We start from the raw sequence: 19178 nt of genomic DNA, 5'->3' as shown, positions 1-19178 counted from the left end.
CCACAAATTTAGGATGCCCCAAATAAACAAACGCAACTCAGCGGAGAAACTGCCCAACCAGAGACCGCGGAAGCACGACAGCGGAGCGCCAAACCAGAGTCCCGGTCAACACCACCTGGTCACGACCGCCTTGGATCCAGCTCTACACGTATTTCCGGTGCTGTACCTGCTACATCCCCAGCAACTCATGGACCGCTGTGGACACAGCCGCAGGTACGCAATAACATAAACCCAACACACACCACATGGGCTGACTTCGGGTCCAAATTCACATCAGACACCCTTCTGGGGACAGGAACACATCCACAAGGGCACCCACACATGACCCACCTGCCACCAAGTGACCCCTCCGCATCCTGGATACACATCATCCGCGATCATGCAGCAATGTCCCGTTCACGTCACTGCAGCGGGGAGGCAAGGGAATACATGCGCACAATGTAGAAGGCAGGGCCAGCGCCAGGCATGGGCAGGGCACAAAGACCACAGGGCCACACCTCCTCCCACCACACATAAGCACACCCCATGAAGGTACATGCCATGTGCCCCTCCTGTGCACCCCCATGCACAACAAGACAGGTCAATCCACACCCTGCACCACACAACAAACAACCAGGGCGACAGCCACTGCAGGAGTGGCTGCACAGGTACACAACACACAGCACGGTAGCACAGGGCCAGGTAAACTCACAAACCTCAACAACACCACACTCAGGGAAACAAAAATGATTATGAGCACCAAATGAACACATACAAGGAGCAAGCATCAACATGGACACACGGCCTGCATAGCCACACACAAACATACCACAGACTGACACACAGACACATACACACCCCACATGTCAACAGCAATGGAGCACAACAAATACGAAAGCCAAAGTGGTCCACACACAAATGGAAGGCAATGGAGACACACAACACACATGTGTATATCACATGCAAGACAAGAAACAGAGAACAACACACTCAGACCATCAAAGCACACGTGGCCTGTACAGTCAGTGAAATCCAACCACAGACATCACAGAGCAACAACACAGGGAGACAGCAAGGCAAATCGTGCATAGGCACAAGGATGAAAGGAAGGCCCTGAAGTCAAACTGTGAACAGCCACACGTGTGTACAACTATTTCACAGGAGTACACCAGCAACACAATACACAGGGCCCTTTGACACACTCCCTGACTGCCAAGCACCAGTAGGAATATACAATTTTAACCTCCCTCACACCAGCAGCACACAACACCAGTGTCAAACACACACAAGGCTGGCAATACTTGCCACTCTAGGCACACACAAAGAACCACAAACCCTGGGGGAAGCCACAAACATCACACACACAAACAGGGATGCCAGAACAAATGTCTACACAAAAACAACAAACACATAACCCAACAGAATCACACCAACAACAGACATGCCCTGTGCAGAAAACGTGTGTAAAGGCAATGGGAGCACAGACACAACAGGAGTGCACAACCTCATCAGTCGGGAACAATGCACAGACAACATACCACAACACACACAAGAAGTGCACCATCACAGAACAACACAGCCACATCAAACAAACAACTGATGCACTGGCAAATGAATCACATAGCAAACACAGCAGGGCACCTGGGGATGCACACCAGGCAATGACAAGGCAACATACACACACACAGCACTGCATGCACAACAAGCAGTGTGTGCACATCAAGCGTATCATCCACACACAGCCATGATTGACAGAACAGCAACCCACACAAAAAACAACCAGCACAGCACTAAGACAACAGCACCCCCAGGAAGTGAAGCAATACCACAGCCAACACACATACATACAACACAACACCAGCAGATGCACAAGTCTGGGACACAAAGGTGGAAACAACTTGACCAGAGGATTGGGCAGCACACACAGGTGAACTGCAGATGAGCAACCATGACTGCCAAACAACACAAGAACATCACATACAACCCATAGGGGCAATGCCCTGAGTGAAACATTGATCCTGGCCAAAGAAATGCACCACACAGCACAGTGACTCAAATGAAGTGATGAGGAGGCACACACACATGGAAACCAAGGGGACAGCTGAAATCAAATTAAAGTGTACTGCAGGTCAGTAAGGGACATGGCAGGAGTGTACCATACACAAATGGAGGGATTGCAAAGCCACAATGGTTAGGCCCCTGAAGTACAGATAGGTGATGGTATGACACCACACACAACATGCCACACTGGAGTCAAGAAGGCACAATGTGATAGCAATGCATGAGAAAACACAACCGCAATGGCAGTGTGGAGCAGCAGGTCTGCAGTCACCACATACAGTAACCAGATACATAGATGATCAAAAACACAAAACACTGACTTTCCAGTCACACACTCTGCATACTCACAAGTGACAAAAACAAGTAGGAGTCAGACAGAACTGCAAGGACACACCAACACACTGCGCAGTGCAAAACATACAACTCACACATAGGCACACAGCCACATACACAGGGCTGAACAATCAAAACAACAGGCATACAACACCTGGGTGACACGTGTGCACTTGATAATGCAGGGACATGCACACATCAACACTCCCGACAAACTCACCCCCCTGAACACTGCACACTCCCTGACCATCCAAGAACACACATGGAAAGTAAGCCATGGACTAGGATGACTTGCCATCACAGGATGACCACACACATGCACCACTGGGCACATATAAAGGAAGAACACACATACATGATGACCCTGGCCAGCCTGCCTGCAATACAGTGGATAGAATCCCACTCTGTGCTGGGAGTGCACAGCAACCTGACATGTGTATAACATAGCCAACATGAACAAAGTAAGAAAATGACAACTGCTTTCCATTAGAAATTGACATCATTGGCTGTCAGGCGGACTGGGAGCTGGCTGTGTGCCGGGGACAGTTGGAGCACTTGACCGGGGAGAGAGCGACCCAGCTGAGGTAGAGCTATCAGTGGCTTGCAAGCCGGAGGGCTGCTTGGTCCAGGTGGTGTATTGGCACGTGGAGGTGGAGTCATGCTGACATGAGACACAGTGTGGCTGGGAGATTGTGGAGGGATGCCTTTCCACTTCTTGGGGATTCTAAATGGCTTCCCTGTCTTGGAAAGTGGTGTGGACACAACAGGCACACTCTCCAACAAAGCTGCATCAGGTGCAGACGCTGGCACTCTCTCTGGGGACGTGCTGGATCTAGCGGAACGCTTCCCCTGGCTTCACCTTTGCCCCTCCATCCCCTGTTTACCAGGTGTGACCTCTGCAGTGCCCTCCTTCCCCTGCTTCACTGGGCTTGAAATGGGAGTCAAGGTGGTGGGTGAAACTGTCTTGGAGCCCATCTGTGGTGTACCCTTGCCATGCACCACCCCTGGTAGGACACGTTGCGTGGTTGAGCGTACTTTTGGTCTGCTCAAGTCACGTTTCCGCTGCCTAGACAACACCGGAGGTGCACTAGCATACTCGCCCAGGAAGGTGTGTCAGATTGTAGTGGCATGCTGCATGCTCCACAACCTAGCCATTAGCAAGGAGATTCCCCTGCTCCTGGATGATGATAAGGACCCAAGGCCCCCACCTGCAAACCAACCCGTGTCCCGTGATGAGGACAGTGGAGAGGAGGAAAGTGTTGACCTGCGTCAACAGCTCATCACCTGCTACTTCAAGTGATGGTGGGTGACAACGTACAACATAGCCATTGTCTGATGATATTGCTGTTGTCGTGAAGGGGTATGTAGGAATTGTGACAGCAGCCAATTGTAGACTGAGCAGTGGGTGGCAATGTATCTGGGACAGGTAATTTGAGAACAGCTACATGGCATGTATGTTGACACTTGTTGCCCATTGTAACGTGTGCATGTTGGCTTCTCTTGATGGTAGGTGTTGTGTGATGTCTGTGATGCCACACCCAGAACAGTGAATGCTGTTATGTTTTGTTTCTCTAGGTGCCTTCAACTTCTCCTTGTCTACATACAGTCCATACTCCTGGTACATTGTGGTCATGTTGTAGACCGTACATCCTGCACTAAAGACGGAGCAGACACAACAACATGTTTGTGAACTTTTTTTATTTAAAATGGTGACATGTGAGGTAGGACATTTCCATTGAGGTGGTGGTGGAGCAGTGAGTTGAAAGTGATGGTAAATGAGATAATCGAGTAGTCACCACATTAATGTGGTGACCCAGTCCAACAGGCAGATGCCATTCACAAGGCTGTGTGGGGAAGGACAGCCCAAAAAGTCAATGCAGTGGTGAAGACTGTTGCCATTAGGGCTGGCTCTGTGACTGGCATTTGGCGGGTGCTTTGCCTCCAGATACTCCCAGGATCTTCTTAGGACTGCCCCTTCATCGCTTGGGAGAGGGGGCCCTGCTGCAGGGCCAGTGGGGTCTGAGGACTCACACCTCTCTGTGGGCGCAGGGGAGGATGGTGAACTGTCATCCTGGCCCACCAGAGGGAGTTGGAGGTGTTGTTTGTGGCGCAGGCCTGTCCCTCAGTACTGCCACTTGCTGGCCAAAGAGGTCCACAATTTGTCCCATGCAGGTGTCGATGGACCTCTTCAGTAGGATGAGCTTGTGGAACAGATTGTCCGACCGGCCAGTTTGTCCCTGGGCCTGTTCATAAGCGCCAAGGACTCTGGTGATGTGGTCCAGGAATTGGGTCCCAGCCTCCTGGTGTCTGTGGGTGACCCTGACCCTCCCACCTACCCTGCTGCCATGGACCTGTTGCCTCACCACTGTGGGCCCCCACATTCTCTCCCTGCCATCCTCAATTGGTGGTGTCATCCTCTGAGACAGGGAGGGTGTTGCCGGCAGCATTGATGGTGGTGGTGGTGGAGGACGCACAGGCCTTAACAGCAGGGGCCTGCAGTGAAGTTGTTATCGCTGCAGATGTGGTGGGGGGACGATGGGGTCCTGGGACCTGTTGCTCCCTAGCACACCAGATGGGCCGGCTTCAAGCTCATCGTCCAGAGGATCCTGGGAGTCAACATCCGAGAGTCTGTGTACCGGGAGTGGAGACTGGCTCTGCAGGTTGCTGGTGTTGTCCTCTGCAGTGAGTTCTTGGTCACCTGTGGATCAGATGGTAAATGGTCATTGTAGTGCACCCCGCATGCTTTGTGTTAGCTCTGTGTCATTCACTGTTTGTACACTACACATTTGACTGATCATCACATTGTTTTCTATGAGCTCTACTGTGCCTCCTGACATGATGCAGTGGTACATGTATTACTTGTCCATGGTGTGAGGTGTCATTGCAAACCATGCGACCCGTGCATGATTCATGATTACAGGGACCTCTTGCCATCTAGGGACTGCCACAACATGTTTCTCATTGAGGACTCTTTGTTGATTTGTCTGACCTGGCAGACGTCACATCTGGCCATGGACTGGCCATTGTCTTCTCTTGCATACCTTTGTCCTGTCATGTGCATATCTTGATGTTTACCCCCACACATACTTTCTTATTTTTGGAATGATCCTCGTTGCTCTGGCCCCATGGCGATGCGCATATCAATAGGTGCTGTGCATGATTGTGCTCAGACTTTCTTCCACATGTGCATTAGTGTGTCGCACTTTGGTAGCTGTGTCAGTTTCCTTTGCTTACCTGTGTGCACACTGTGCGTGGCAATAGGTTCAGTGTACGTATTTGTGCAATGAGATGGTTGGTGTTGTCATATGGCACCATTCTTTGGTGACAAATGGCTAGGTGCACCTACTGGCTACTTTTCTGTTATATTTTTGCATTTGGCTTTGTTATATGACACATCTGTGTGTGCATGGTGGAGGCTTACATCCTGCTCAGTGGTGGCACAAGACATGTCTACCTACCTGTTGGTTTGTTTGTAGTGATCCATTAGATGCCACATGCATCCTGGCTACCTTCCTATAAGTCTGTTTGGTTTACTGCAATGGCTTCCAACTGCTTCTGGGTGGGGGAGTGCTCCATCCTGCTCAGGTGTGGGACAGGGGCATGGTGGGAGTGGTAGTGCAGGTCTCCCACCCACAAACAGTAAAACCTTGGTAACTGGCTTCCTAACTGTAAGACTGTTTAGTGTACTGCAATTGCTTCCAACTGCTTCTGGATGGGGGAGTGTTCCATCCTGCTCAGGTCTGGGACAGGGGTCATAGTGGGAGTAGTAGTGCAGGCCTCCCACCCACAAACAGTGCAACCTTGGTAACTGGCTTCCTAACTGTAAGACTGTTTAGTGTACTGCAATTGCTTCCAAGTGCTTCTGGGTGGGGGAGTGTTCCATCCTGCTCAGGTGTGGAACAGGGGGCATGGTGGGAGTAGTAGTGCAGGCCCCCCACCCACAAACAGTACAACCTTGGTAACTGGCTACCTACCTGTAAGTCTGTTTGGTGTACTGCAATGGCTTTCAACTGCTTCTGGGTGGGGGAGTGTTCCATCCTGCTCAGGTGTGGGGCAGGGGGCATGGTGGGAATAGTGGTACAGGCCTAGTTCCCCCACACAGCCCTCCATGGCAAGATGGCTACCTACCTGTTAGTTTGATGTGGGTTGTGTAATGGCTGACACATGCTTCTGGGTGGGGTGGGGGGAGGGCTCCATCTTGCTGATGCTGTGGGACAAGGGGGCATGGTGGGAGTTGTAGTGCAGGCCTCCCCCCACACAGCCCTCGAAGGCAAGATGGCTATCTACCAGTTAGTTTGTTGGGTGTACTGCAATGGCTTCCAACTGCTCCTGGGTGGGGAATGCTCCATCCTGCTCAGGTGTGGGACAGGGGGCATGGCGAGAGTGGCAGTCAGGCCTCCCACCCACAATCAGTACAACCTTGGTAACTGGCTACCTACCTGTAAGTCTGTTTGGTGTACTGCAATGGCTTCCAACTACTTCTGAGTGGGGAAGTGCTCCATCCTGCTCAGGTGTGGGACAAGGGGAATGGTGTTAATTTAATTTAATTTAATTTAATTTAAAACATTTATAGAGCGCATCGTCCACCGTACGGTTTCTTGGCGCTAACGAGAGGTCCGAGTACTGAGATATAAAAGCCGTCAAATTACAGGGGTGAGCAGGTCTATACAGAAAAAGCCTGTTTAAACAGGAACGTTTTGAGGTCTCTTCGAAAAGAGACGTAGTGGGTGGCAGAACGTAGATGATCGGGCAGGGAGTTCCAAAAAGTGGGGGCCAAGGTAGAGAAAGTGTTAATAGTGGGACAGGCCTCCCTCCCCCACACAGCTCTCCATGGCAAGATGGCTACCTACCTGTTAGTTTAATGTGGGTTGTGTAATGGCTGACACATGCTTCTGGGTGCGGCGGGCTCCATCTTGCTGATGCTGTGGATTAAGGGGGCCTGGTGGGAGTTGTAGTGCTGGATGCCTGTACACATGCCCCCATGTTGATGTTGGTAACTACGTTTGGGGTAAATGGGAGTCGGTGAATGTTGGATCTGTGAGACATGTTTTTGTGAGTGTGTGGTGCAGATGAATGGTATTTGTCCTAGGTGGTGTAGCTTTGTAGTTGTGCAAGACAGTACATATCAGTGTGGTGGTGGTCATTTGTTTGTACTTACCAGCCTCCACTCCCCAGGTACTCCTGTGAGACTCCCAGGATTCAGTATGGCAAGCACCTTCTCCTCCAATGGAGTGAATGGTTTTGGTGGAATGGGAGGGCCACCGCCAGTCCTGTCAGTCATCTCCCGGTTCTTGCTTCTCCTCTCGTTGACAACCCTCTTCAGATCAGGCCACCGCTTCATGATCTCCTTTTTGGATCGCGGGGTGGTCCCTACTGCATTGACCCTTTGGACTATCCTTGCCCACATTTGTGTCCTTGTGGCTAATGGTGTCTGTTGGACCAGGCTACCAAACAGTTGTGGCTCCACTTTGACTATCTCATTTACCATGACTGTCAACTCACAGTCTGTGAATTTGGGCATTTTCTGTGCTGCCATGGTGTGTGGTGTGCAACGTGGTTGTGGGTGCAGGGGTGTGAGTGGTGGGTGTGGTTGTGATGTGTATGGTGTGTGATGTGCAGGGGGATTAGTGGTGCAGGTGTGGAATTGGTGGTGGTGGTGCTGTGTGTGGTGTGAGTAGTGCGAGTGTGTTGCTTTGCCTATCCTTTGTTGTAAGGGTGTGTGGCCTTCAGTCTTGGAATGTTGCAACGGCTCGTGGTCAGGGGAAGGGCTTGTTTTATACTCAGCTATGTGGGTGTGTCCAAATGGGGTGTTGCTATCAGGTGTGTTGTGTGTGTGGTACTGGGAATTGTATTTTTCTTTGTGCCATGTGTTTGTGTTATTGTGGTGTGTTTTGTGTATTTGGGGGGCATGGCTAGTTTGCTGTGTGTACTTTTTGGACTTCTTGTGGGTTTTTTGCTTCGTCCGCCATATTTTTCACGGACCGTCTGCAGCGGTGGCTATGCTACAGCTCTTCCCCTGGCTTTCCCATTCATTCTAGTGTGTGACCGTGGCAGTCGGAAACAGCGGAATGTACCGCGGGACCATCGGGGATATCCTAATTTCCCATGCGGTGTCTCCGCTATGCGTGCGGCGGTTCGGTGTTTTTCCGCTGCATATCCAACCGCCGCGGACGGATATTGACTATCACCGCCCGCTATGGGTGGTTTTTCTTGGCCCCGTTCCGCCGCGGTTGTTTTTTTTTGGGGCGGATGGTGCTAATTTGGCCACCGTTTTTTCCAAGCTACCGGCAGGCGGTTGTTTTCCGCTTCCGTGGCGGTTTTCTGATCGCCATCCTAATCAGCCCCTTAGTAAGGTGTTAACATTAATGCAGATATAAGAGTATGAGGACGTGAACAGAACATTCTAAATCACTTTCTAGGACAATCAGTTTAATATTTTTAGTAGAGAGCTGGTAAGAGGCCATGTGAGTTTTCTTTACAACTAGGTATTGGGTCAAAGTTGGGTTTTGAAGCGGTTCCAGGTGCATATAATTTAACAAGGTCTGGACTGCTTGTTGGTTTGTGTTCTTGGTAAATTGTTGGTCTTAGGTTACAGACATTGGGGAAAATATACATGAGGCAGTTTTAATTAAGACTTGATTACAATTGAAAGCAAGGGTTTCTACAAAATTAAACAACATGCTTACTTAACCCACAGTGCCAGGGTTAGAACCCAGATCTGTAGATTCCAAGAAATTACAAGCGCAGTTATTTAACCACTTGAAAGAATTTACACCTGCACGTGTTTATGCAGCATTTTATCATTATTAATTGAGGTTTGTGTTACTTGAGAGCAATTTCTTGAACGAGGATCTATTTGGCATTTGATCGTCTGATAATTTAACTCTTTATACATATATGTATACATATATAGGCAATTATGCATCCTACTGTGGTGTAGATTCTGCCTGGCTACCTTAGCCTCTCGTGAGGCATTTCTGGGAATTACTTTTTCCATGGACAACACTCTAGAGTTAGGAGACGGTCAAACAGGTCGATATTGCCAATGAGCCAAGCATCATCTCGGCATCACTAGGAACTATGTACTAAGAGCTGCATGGCCTTTTTTAAATTAAATGAGATATAGTTAAGATTCTCCTACTATCAACTGACCTTGCTCTCTTTGTCATCATTTCTGTTCCCATATGATATATTCTCCCATTATATTTTGACTGGGAGTCTTAGGTTGTTAGTTATTTTCTTAAATTCCCATACAACTCCTGGCAATCGAGTGAATGTTTTTTTGGTAGCCCTTTACCTGTATTATTGTACTGTATTTTTTCAAATATAACTCTAATTTCGAGCTTACACTGGGATATGTGGATATGCATGTTGCCACCGCCACGTCCAACCCTTTGGCCTGAAGAACTGCCTCCCTTGTGCATTTGATATTCTATTCGCTACAAACTCTTTATTTATCATATATCTGTAGTAGTGCCCTCTATGGAGCTGAGCTATGGGATTTTGAAAAAGTGAACGATCTAACAGTGATTGAGAATAAGTTCCTTGCGAACTTAGGGGCTCATTAGGATGACGTAACAATCTCCAACGCCGGTCCGGCGGTGGCGATCATTACACCATCCTAATGTGAATGTCTGGCAGTCGGTCCCATCACCGTTATGATGGCAGGCAGACTAATGTCCGCCCGCCATCATAATAAGCCCCTAAGTGTCTCTCCCTCCTAGTACACTACCTTATCCTCTCACATTGGACATGGGCATTAAGTCTGTTAAAGATCTAGTAAAACTCTGCCCAGTACTATTTAATATCACCCCCAAGTTGTCCACATATGCTAGATACATCAAACTAAAAAATAGGCTGGCTCAGACATATTAGAAACCTCCTTAGTGATATTGGGGCAAAGGGGAGTAGCACCAATTGTTCAGAACTACCCACCAAGAAACAGATCAAAATAATGCACTGGGATTGGGAATCCCAGAACGAAATCAGGGGCAGCAGGCAGGGTAGACTAACTGAGGAATTTATGGAGTTTAAATTAGCATGTACCCTTGATGGATACCTTGATTTTATTTAGGTGCCAGCTGACAAAAAACTTTACATTCAATTCAGGCACGGTGCTCTACTCCTGAACTCATTTAAAAGCTCTTGGTCAGGTAACGCTGCTCAGCCCAAAGGCTGCCCTTGTTGTCCTGCCCCAATTTAATCACTTGGCCTTACTCTTTTTGTCTTTCCTGCATATTCTGGCCCTAGAAGAAAATGGCTAATCCCTATTTGTAAACAGTTTGGAACCCATGACTCTGGGGCTGCTTTGCGCATACTAAAATCAGACACAAGACCACTATACGTGTGCGCAACAGCGAAGTTCCTGGGCCATATGTGGGGAATTAGACGAAAGGACCTGAAACGCATTCCATCATTCCCTCTAATAGGCCCTTTGTACAGCAAATCTCCACTAGGTTCCGCTGGGGAGCTAACCCATTGTAACCCCTATGGAGGGCAGCTAACTGAGCAACTACTTATGCCTTGATTGCTAAGTGTTCCCATGTCAGGGGAAGTACCATTGCAGTAGCTGAATGCACAATATTCTAGTCTTTTAACCTCTAAACAAGCTTGTGTATTTACGGATTAGGCCATATGACGTGATCAACTAGTAGCTTCTTAAGGCAATCATTGTGCAGTTAAAATGTTAACAGAAGGTTTGTGTTTTTAAAGCTTTTTGTTCTGTCTTTTTAAGTGTAACTGATGATTTTTTAACATATTTAAACTTTATTGGGCTGTATATATGCACCTTGCACTTTTATAGTCTGATGACCGAATAAAGTTTATTGACTGACTTTCTGATATACCTCTATTCTGTATTTTTACATATTTTTGTATACATAATACTTTTTCTTATTTAGAAAAATGTATATCATTATTCAAAGGGATGGCCTAATCTACCTCATTATATGTGAAGAATTGTCCATATGTATAATAAAAAAATCTCTCCTTGATTTGTAAAATAAGCACCTTAAGATAGTTTCAAATATACTACTTTTATCTTGTAGGTGAGCAGAGATAATACTGAACCACGCGTTACAAACAGTCTGCATGTATATCAGCAATTGGATGCAGACACTAAATATGAATTTCAGGCTCGTTGTGGATATGTTTCTGACTCTAGATACTGGAGCACATGGAGTGGGTCTTTTAATGTAACAACACCAGAAGCAGGTAAGATTTAAGTTTGAATGATTATATCCACTCTTATTACACAGCAATAGTCTATCAATCTTGATGCTGAAATTATATAGCCAAATAACATAGTGTAGAGCACATATGAAATTAAAATGTGATAATTATTGTATCAACAAATGCCCATACCTCAATGTATATTACAGTGTTGACTTTTGTGTAATATGTTTTCATTCTGAGAAGAGGTCCTGTGAGAAAGCACTACAACAGGGATCTTGTGATGTGGAGATGGTTATCAGGATGACTCATGCTCACTTCCTGAAAATGTCAGAACAGGTAATGGACAGAATGCTCATCAAACCAAACATGGACCCCAAGTATCAGATCCATTGTTTTATGTATGTTACACCATTCCAGTTTAGACCCAGCCATATGCAAATCAGTCTCAATCTTGCCCCCCTGTTATATTTCCAGGTTAGGCCCATGTAGCAAAGAAGCATATTTCTTACATTGTCCTCATACATAACATTTTCAGCTGTTACCTTTTGCACATATATGTGTGCATGACAATGTTGGAATAATTTCCTTGAAACTAAACTTGTTTACACATCTAGCTTTGCACAACATTATCACAATGCCCTGAACATCATGCACAAGGTCTCGTTTTGCACTATCTACAATTGTCATCACTATCTTCATCATGGGACGACAGGGCTATTTACATATCCATAACATCACTAATCTCTATGCACCTCATAAAGCTGCTTTCTATTGTAAAAGATGGGATTCTCAAAAGATTAACAGAATAGGCACTTCTGCTGACACCGCGGATCCTTGCATATTGAGAAATCACAACGCATGCTGTCTGACCTCTCATGAGGGCTGTCCATTTCGAGACCAAGATGGGGTCCTTCACTCTATCCCATCAAGTCATGGGGTTGGATCATCCCTTGGTGGGATTCTTGGCTCTACACCTACAGAAATTCTTGGCACAGGGTTCACATAGTAGAAGTACTTTCGATTACTGCCTTGTATTATATGCCTGCATTTATACATTGTTTAGCACCATGGTAGAACTACTGTTTACACTTTTGGTGCTTGTAATCACGTTTATCTGTTTCTGTCTACTAATCATTGCAGCACACATATTTTATGCAAAAATAACATTGGTTCAATAAATATTATTGAAAACGTCCCACTGTGTATTCTCTATATATTTCACTGTGAATAAGTGAGCACGAGTGACTGAGCGAAAAGGTCTGTACTGATCCACGATCCCTCAGAGGTTAGGGTTGTAATGTTCATTTGTTGACAGAAAACCATTTGCTACCTGGTAGGTTAGGGGGGCTTAGGGTGACACTGTAAGCTAGCCGGTCTATAGGCCAACATATCATGCGGGGGGGGGGGGGGTCCGAAATCAGTCTTGACACTAACCACCTGATTCATCAAGCAAAATTGCGCTAGCAATAGCTGCGAAAATGCTATTGTGGGCGCAATTTCCCCAATCGGCATTCACCACGACAATAGCGAAGTCGCAAACACATAATAGCGAATTCGCAAATAGATTCGCAGAATCCCGGCAGGAGAGCATTAGCGAATCGGAAAATGTGACAAACCACGGATACTGCGAAAACAATTGCGAATTCGCTATACAATCGCAATCGGTAATCACGAAAAATCGCAAATAGCGAAAAAAAACAAAATCGCTGTTTGCGAGGCGCAAATTAAGGACAACCCAAAGCAGGTGGTAACCATAAAAGCCATTGAAAAAAATGTTTGAAAAACCGTTGGCCAATCAGTAACAGGTGCAGGCCTGACCAAACACCCATAAGGAGAATCAGCAGCAGCATTTGGAGTCTCACAATGCCAGGAATGTACATGGTGGTCAGGCGGCGAAGGCTACAGCGAGCAGCACGGAGGAGACGCAGAATCCAGGACAGGATATTCCGCCAGCGGGTCACCCTGCTGGGCCAAACCAGAGAGCAAATATATGCAAAGTACCGCCTGAATGGGGAAATGATAATCCAGCTAATACAGGACCTTGACCCCCTGATGCAGCACCCAACAAGGCGGACCAATGCCATGCCTACACATGTCCAGGTATTGTGTAGCCTGCACCTCCTGGCCTCTGGGAGCTTCCAGGGGATAGTAGCGGTTGCTGGGGGGCTATCCCAGCCCACCATGTCCCGCTGCCTAAGGAGTTTCCTTGACGCAATGCTGACCCAGCTACACCAACACATCAAATTTCCCACCAGCCAACAGGATTTGGATTCGACCAAGCTACAATTCTACAATGTTGCCCATTTCCCACATGTGATAGGATGCATTGACTGTACCCACATCGCCATCTGCCCACCAGCTGCAACGGAGTACATGTACCGCAATCGCAAGTCCTACCACTCCCTCAACATCCAAATGGTCTGCAATGCTAAGACATACATCACGGACATAGTGGCACAGTACCCAGGGAGTACCCAAGACTCATTCATATTCCGGCACAGCGGCCTCCACACACGACTGGCCTGGGGAGACTTTGGGGAAGGACACCTACTTGGTAAGTACACTTTGTCCACAATGTCACATTGCGATGAAGTAGCTGCGCTGCACAGGCACTCACCCTCTGCTCCTCTCATTCAGGTGACAGTGGCTACGCCCTCCGTGAATACCTCCTCACCCCATACCTCAACCCTGCTACACCACAGCAACGGCGTTACAATGTTGCACACATACGGACAAGGAATTGCATTGAAAGGACTTTTGGGCTACTGAAGAGCAGATTCCCCATACTGCACAAGACAGGTGGGGCCATGTACTATAGTCCTGATGTGTGCTGCCGCATTGTGGCTGTCTGTGCAATACTACACAACATTGCTACCAAGCGCAGGATACCTGTTGACATCTCTGGCAGTGAGTCGGAAGGGGACGACCGGCCACCTGCACATGGGCGTCATGCACGCGGGGAGAACCCAGCTGAAGGCCACAGACGCCGCAACCACATCACAATGAACAGTTTCTAGTGCACCCACTCCCCTCACCCAACAAATCACAATTGCATGCAAAGGGAAATAATGACAGGACACCAATGTATGATGCAAGAATAAATATTATTGTTTGATTCACAATAATAGTGCAAGTTGCCATCCTTCCTATGCAATCAGTATTGCCCAATACTGCTGCGTCCAAAACACAGGGCAGGCTTATAGTGTCAGCCTGTGCCTGTAAAAGTACATGTTAGTCAGGTGCGCCTCCGGCGCGAATCACCCAAGCGCCTCTCCGGCTCCTCCTCTGCCACCGCACGTGACCCTGCAGTGGGCCTGGTGCTACGTCGTAACACCGCTACCTGTGAGGCAGACTGGCTGCTCACACTTGAGGTGCCCTCGCTGGCATCGTCCCCCCGACATTGCCAGGTACAGGGGGGTGGAGTGCCATAACAGCAGTGGTGAGGTGCTCTAATACTCTGGCCACATCCTCGCAGCATTGGATTAGCTGCTGCTGCTGCGCCAGGGACCGTCGCGATAGCTGTGATGTCGCATTGCCGATCACGTAGTTTAACCTGGTGTATGACGACAGCCGCGTCAGTAGCTGCCGGTGGTGGCGGCGCCCGGTGTTGCGCTGTGATATTAGCGCAGCAGTGTTGGCCTCCATGGCTGCCGTCATGCGGTCCATCCTCTCCCCCACACCTGCCATGGCTGCCGTCATGCGGTCCATCCTCTCCCCCACACCTGCCACATTGCGGACAATATTATACAGCTGCATCTGTATGGCCCCTTGCCGGCGTGCCTGCATCTGGTGAATGCGTAGCATTCTACGCTCTATGCTCATGCTCGGCAATCGCACTTCCATCCACCTCCTGCCGCTGCGTGCATTGTTCTGCAGGCGAGCCCTGCCATGCCTGCTCTGCTGGCTGCCCACAGTGGGTGGGCGCTGTGTCACCGCTGTCGCTGGAGCAGATGTGGAGGCTCCAGCTGCTGCGGGCCTGGATGCAGGGGTTGGTGGTGCGCCTGTTGGTGCTGGCGCTGATGCTGTGGGCCTGGCTGCAGGGGTTGGTGCAGTGCCTGTTGGTGCTGGCGCTGATGCTGTGGGCCTGGCTGCAGGGGTTGGTGCAGCGCCTGTTGGTGCTGGCGCTGATGCTGTGGGCCTGGCTGCAGGGGTTGGTGCAGCGCCTGTTGGTGCTGGATGTGTTTGTGACGGCACCTCCTCCGCATCCTGTGGTGGCTCATCGATGAGCAGCCTGTCACTGACGCTGCTGTCTGCGCCACCTGTGAGGGGAAGTGGACGTCCATTAGTTGCATGTATCTGTCACACGTGCAGTTGCTACATGCATGCTGGATGACATTCCCTGACTGGCTGTGGTATTGCGTACTTTGGAACCTGTCTGGCTGCATTGGGGTACTTGTACATTGTGGCCACACTACATGTCCCACAATGCTTTAGGGCATTACCTAATGTGCACCGATGGCATGACTTTGGAACATTATGGGAGGCTATAGGGTAATGGCCATTCATAGGGGACAGGGTCGCAGTCGCATGCCACTTACCTTGGCTCTCTTGGGTGGGGCGGGATGAGTCCAATCTGATGACTCCAATGCACGCCTCGGACTCCAACGTGTCCTCGACGCGGTCCTCCATGGTGGTGTTTGGAGGGACTGTAGGTCCTCCCCCTCCAGTGGCCAGGGACTCTCCCAGCCTCTCGGCAACCCTCTCCTTGGCACGACCTCGGAGGTCGTACCACCTCTTCTTTAGTTCATCAAGTGACCTGTCTGCCACGCCCACGGAGTTCACTGTGGCCGCTATCCCGACCCAGATTCTCCGCTTCTCCTGCTCAGGCACCCTCCTTGACTCTTTCCCAAACAGTTTAGAGTGGTTCTCTACCACCCCTTCGATGAGGTGCTCCAACTCCTGTTCGGAGAACTTCAGTTTTCTCTTGCGCCCGGTGTTGCTGGGCCCTGGCACAGCCTCCTCTGCCATTGCTGCAGTGAGATTGGGTGTGGTATTCCAAGTTTGCAGGTGTCCTTGCAGGAGCTGACTCAGTTGCTGTCTCGAGGTCTGCCTCACTGTGGTGAATGGGGGTGGGAACTGGCTGCTTCCTGGTTGTGATGTCATCACTGTGCTCGAAAAGCGACTTCCCGTTTTCCCGATCCCGCGTATTTGCGATCTCGCAATTAGCGATATTGCTATTTGCGATTTCGCAAATCCTACACGGATGTTGCCGAAAATAGCGATTAATCTGCGATTTTCGAAACTCGCTAACGCTTTTTGCAGTCGCGTGCGAATCGCATTTTTTTAATCGGAAAAATTCTTGAATACCGATCTGCGATTTCTAAATTGCGATTCGCAGTTAATCGCAATTGGAAAATCGCAGATTCCGGTTTTCATGAATCAGGCTGTAAGCCCCTATGGATTAGTAGGAACTACATTACACCCCATGGGAACAGTCCAGCCCAAAATGCCAGGCCAGGTCCTCTCTAGACCAAAAACAAGCATCCTGCGACCGGTGTTGGGGTATCACCACTCGTCAGCCAGGCTATATTGAATCTGGTGGCGTAGCAAACATGGAACCCATGTTTGGGCATACCCTTCCTACTTAGGGCAACAAATGCCCAGACGTGGGTCCCTGGATCACTGTGCCACTGGATTCAAGCTATCCTGGCTGATGAGGGGTGATACCCCAAAACTGGCCCCAGGATACTTGTTTCTGGTCCAGGGATGACCTTGCTTGGCAGTTTGGGCTGGACTGTTCCCATGATGAGAAGGGTCAAGACTGATTTGCATATGCTGGGTCTAAACTGGAGTGACAAGGTGAGCAAAAGAACAATTGATTTAACCCAGATCTCTTGATTGGGGTGAATGTTTGATTTGTTCCGCATTCCGTCCATCATTTGTGTGTTTGTCTCTTCCCACTCATTGCACTGTACATGGCTCCCTTAAATGTCATGGTGCTGTAGGGAGTAACAGGGGAAGGCTCTCCCTTCCACAGGATAGTGATATGAGCTCAGCAGGATGTGGCGGGCACCTGAGAAAACTATACACCTTGTGATACACTGTGGGTCTGATTCACAAAGGTCAACTTACACTTTTGCGTAAGTTTATGATTGCTATTCACAAAGGTATTTTACTAGTAGTTTCTTTACGATTGTAGACAACTATCCTATCTTTTTATGTGTGGTGATTCGGCAGTCATAAAGATGCTACTAGTAAAACGTTTTTGTGAATACCAAACAATTGAAAACATTATACAAAAGTGTACCTTTGTGAATCCGGCCCTGAGTGATCAAAGAAAAGGAACAGTCTATGGGGGTCATTAGCATCCCGCCATTATATCGGGAAATGGGACCGCCCACCATAAGGGCGGGGGTCCCGTGGGGGCCATTAGGATGCGCCCGTCACAGTGACGGGCGCATCCTGCATTCCTGTCATTGTGGCGGCCGGTGCAATCAGCACCGCCCGCCACAATGCCAGGAAGGCATGTTGTGCACTTCCATGCACAACATGGCAGGTACCGCGCGGTGTCTGCCATGTTGTGCATGGAACTCATGTGCACCCCCCAGTGCCCCCAGTTCCTGGGGGCCCGCAACGGGCCCCCGCAAGCATTTACCGTATGCCTTTAATAGCCACCACGGAAAGGCATGGTTCCGCCCGCACGCCCTCCCCTCCGCCGACTACATCCTCCTCGGGGACCTCAACTTCCACCTGGAGAACAACAACGACCGCAACACCACCACCCTGCTGGACAACCTCGCCAACCTCGGACTCAAGCAACTGGTAGATACCCCCACCCATAACGCCGGACACACGCTCGACCCGGTCTTCTCTTCCAGCAAGGACATCGCCTTCAGCCACGCCACAGGACTCCACTGTATTTACAAAAAGGGGTGGTGAGGGACAGAGTCTCTGAATTAAGCAGAATACTCTCACCCAGTCAAGAGATCAGGGCTAGATCCAACACCGTTTTTTAGCTCATTTTAGTCACAGGACTCCACTGGACGGACCACAACTGCGTCCACTTCAGTTTCAGAAGGACCACGATCCACCACCACCAGCAACAGGCTCCCCGCAGAAGCTGGAACAAGATCACTGCAGACCAGCTCGCTACTTCCCTGAGCAAGAACCCTCCCACCAGCACAACAAACCCCAGCCAAGCAGCCACCAACCTCACGAAATGGATCAGCGACTGCGCAGACGACCTCGCCCCGCTGAAGACCCCGCCGAGCAGACCCGGCAGCAAGAAAGCCCCATGGTTTAACGACGAACTCAAGAGCTCCAAGAAGAACTGCAGAGCACTCGAGAAAACCTGGCGCAGAGACCCAACACCGGAAAACATGACTGCCCTCAAGCTCGCCACCCGAAAACACCACCAGCTGATCCACACCACCAAGAAAACCGCATTCAAGGAACGACTGGACAACAACGCACACAACAGCAAGGAACTCTTCAACATCGTGAAAGAGCTCTCCAACCCCAACGCCGGAAACAACGACATCACCCCTTCGCAAGACCTCTGCAACTCCCTCGCTGCCTACTTCCACAACAAGATCGCGGACATACACAACAGCTTCAGCACTCAACCGACGCACGCAACGACCAAACCACCGCCCCCCACCACCACCCTCCGCGCATGGACCCCGATCAGC

The 19178-nt window shown here is 49.3% G+C and overlaps 1 protein-coding gene across 2 annotated transcripts in view; it reads left to right on the top strand.

The window, feature by feature from the left end:
* The window catches only part of LOC144807767 (interleukin-12 receptor subunit beta-2-like), a 762710-nt gene that overhangs the window by 301549 nt on the left and 441983 nt on the right, over positions 1-19178 (top strand). For both annotated transcript variants that reach the window (XM_078673425.1, XM_078673424.1), the window contains exon 7: positions 11421-11586. In XM_078673425.1, the coding sequence (XP_078529551.1) occupies positions 11421-11586 (166 nt within the window). The remainder of the gene's footprint in view (positions 1-11420; positions 11587-19178) is intronic.

Source organism: Lissotriton helveticus, chromosome 1_2 (genome assembly GCF_964261635.1).
Source record: "Lissotriton helveticus chromosome 1_2, aLisHel1.1, whole genome shotgun sequence".
Taxonomy (NCBI): Eukaryota; Metazoa; Chordata; class Amphibia; order Caudata; family Salamandridae; genus Lissotriton; species Lissotriton helveticus.
The sequence above is the reverse complement of the archived record's forward strand: the minus strand, read 5'-3'. Positions and strand labels throughout refer to the sequence as shown.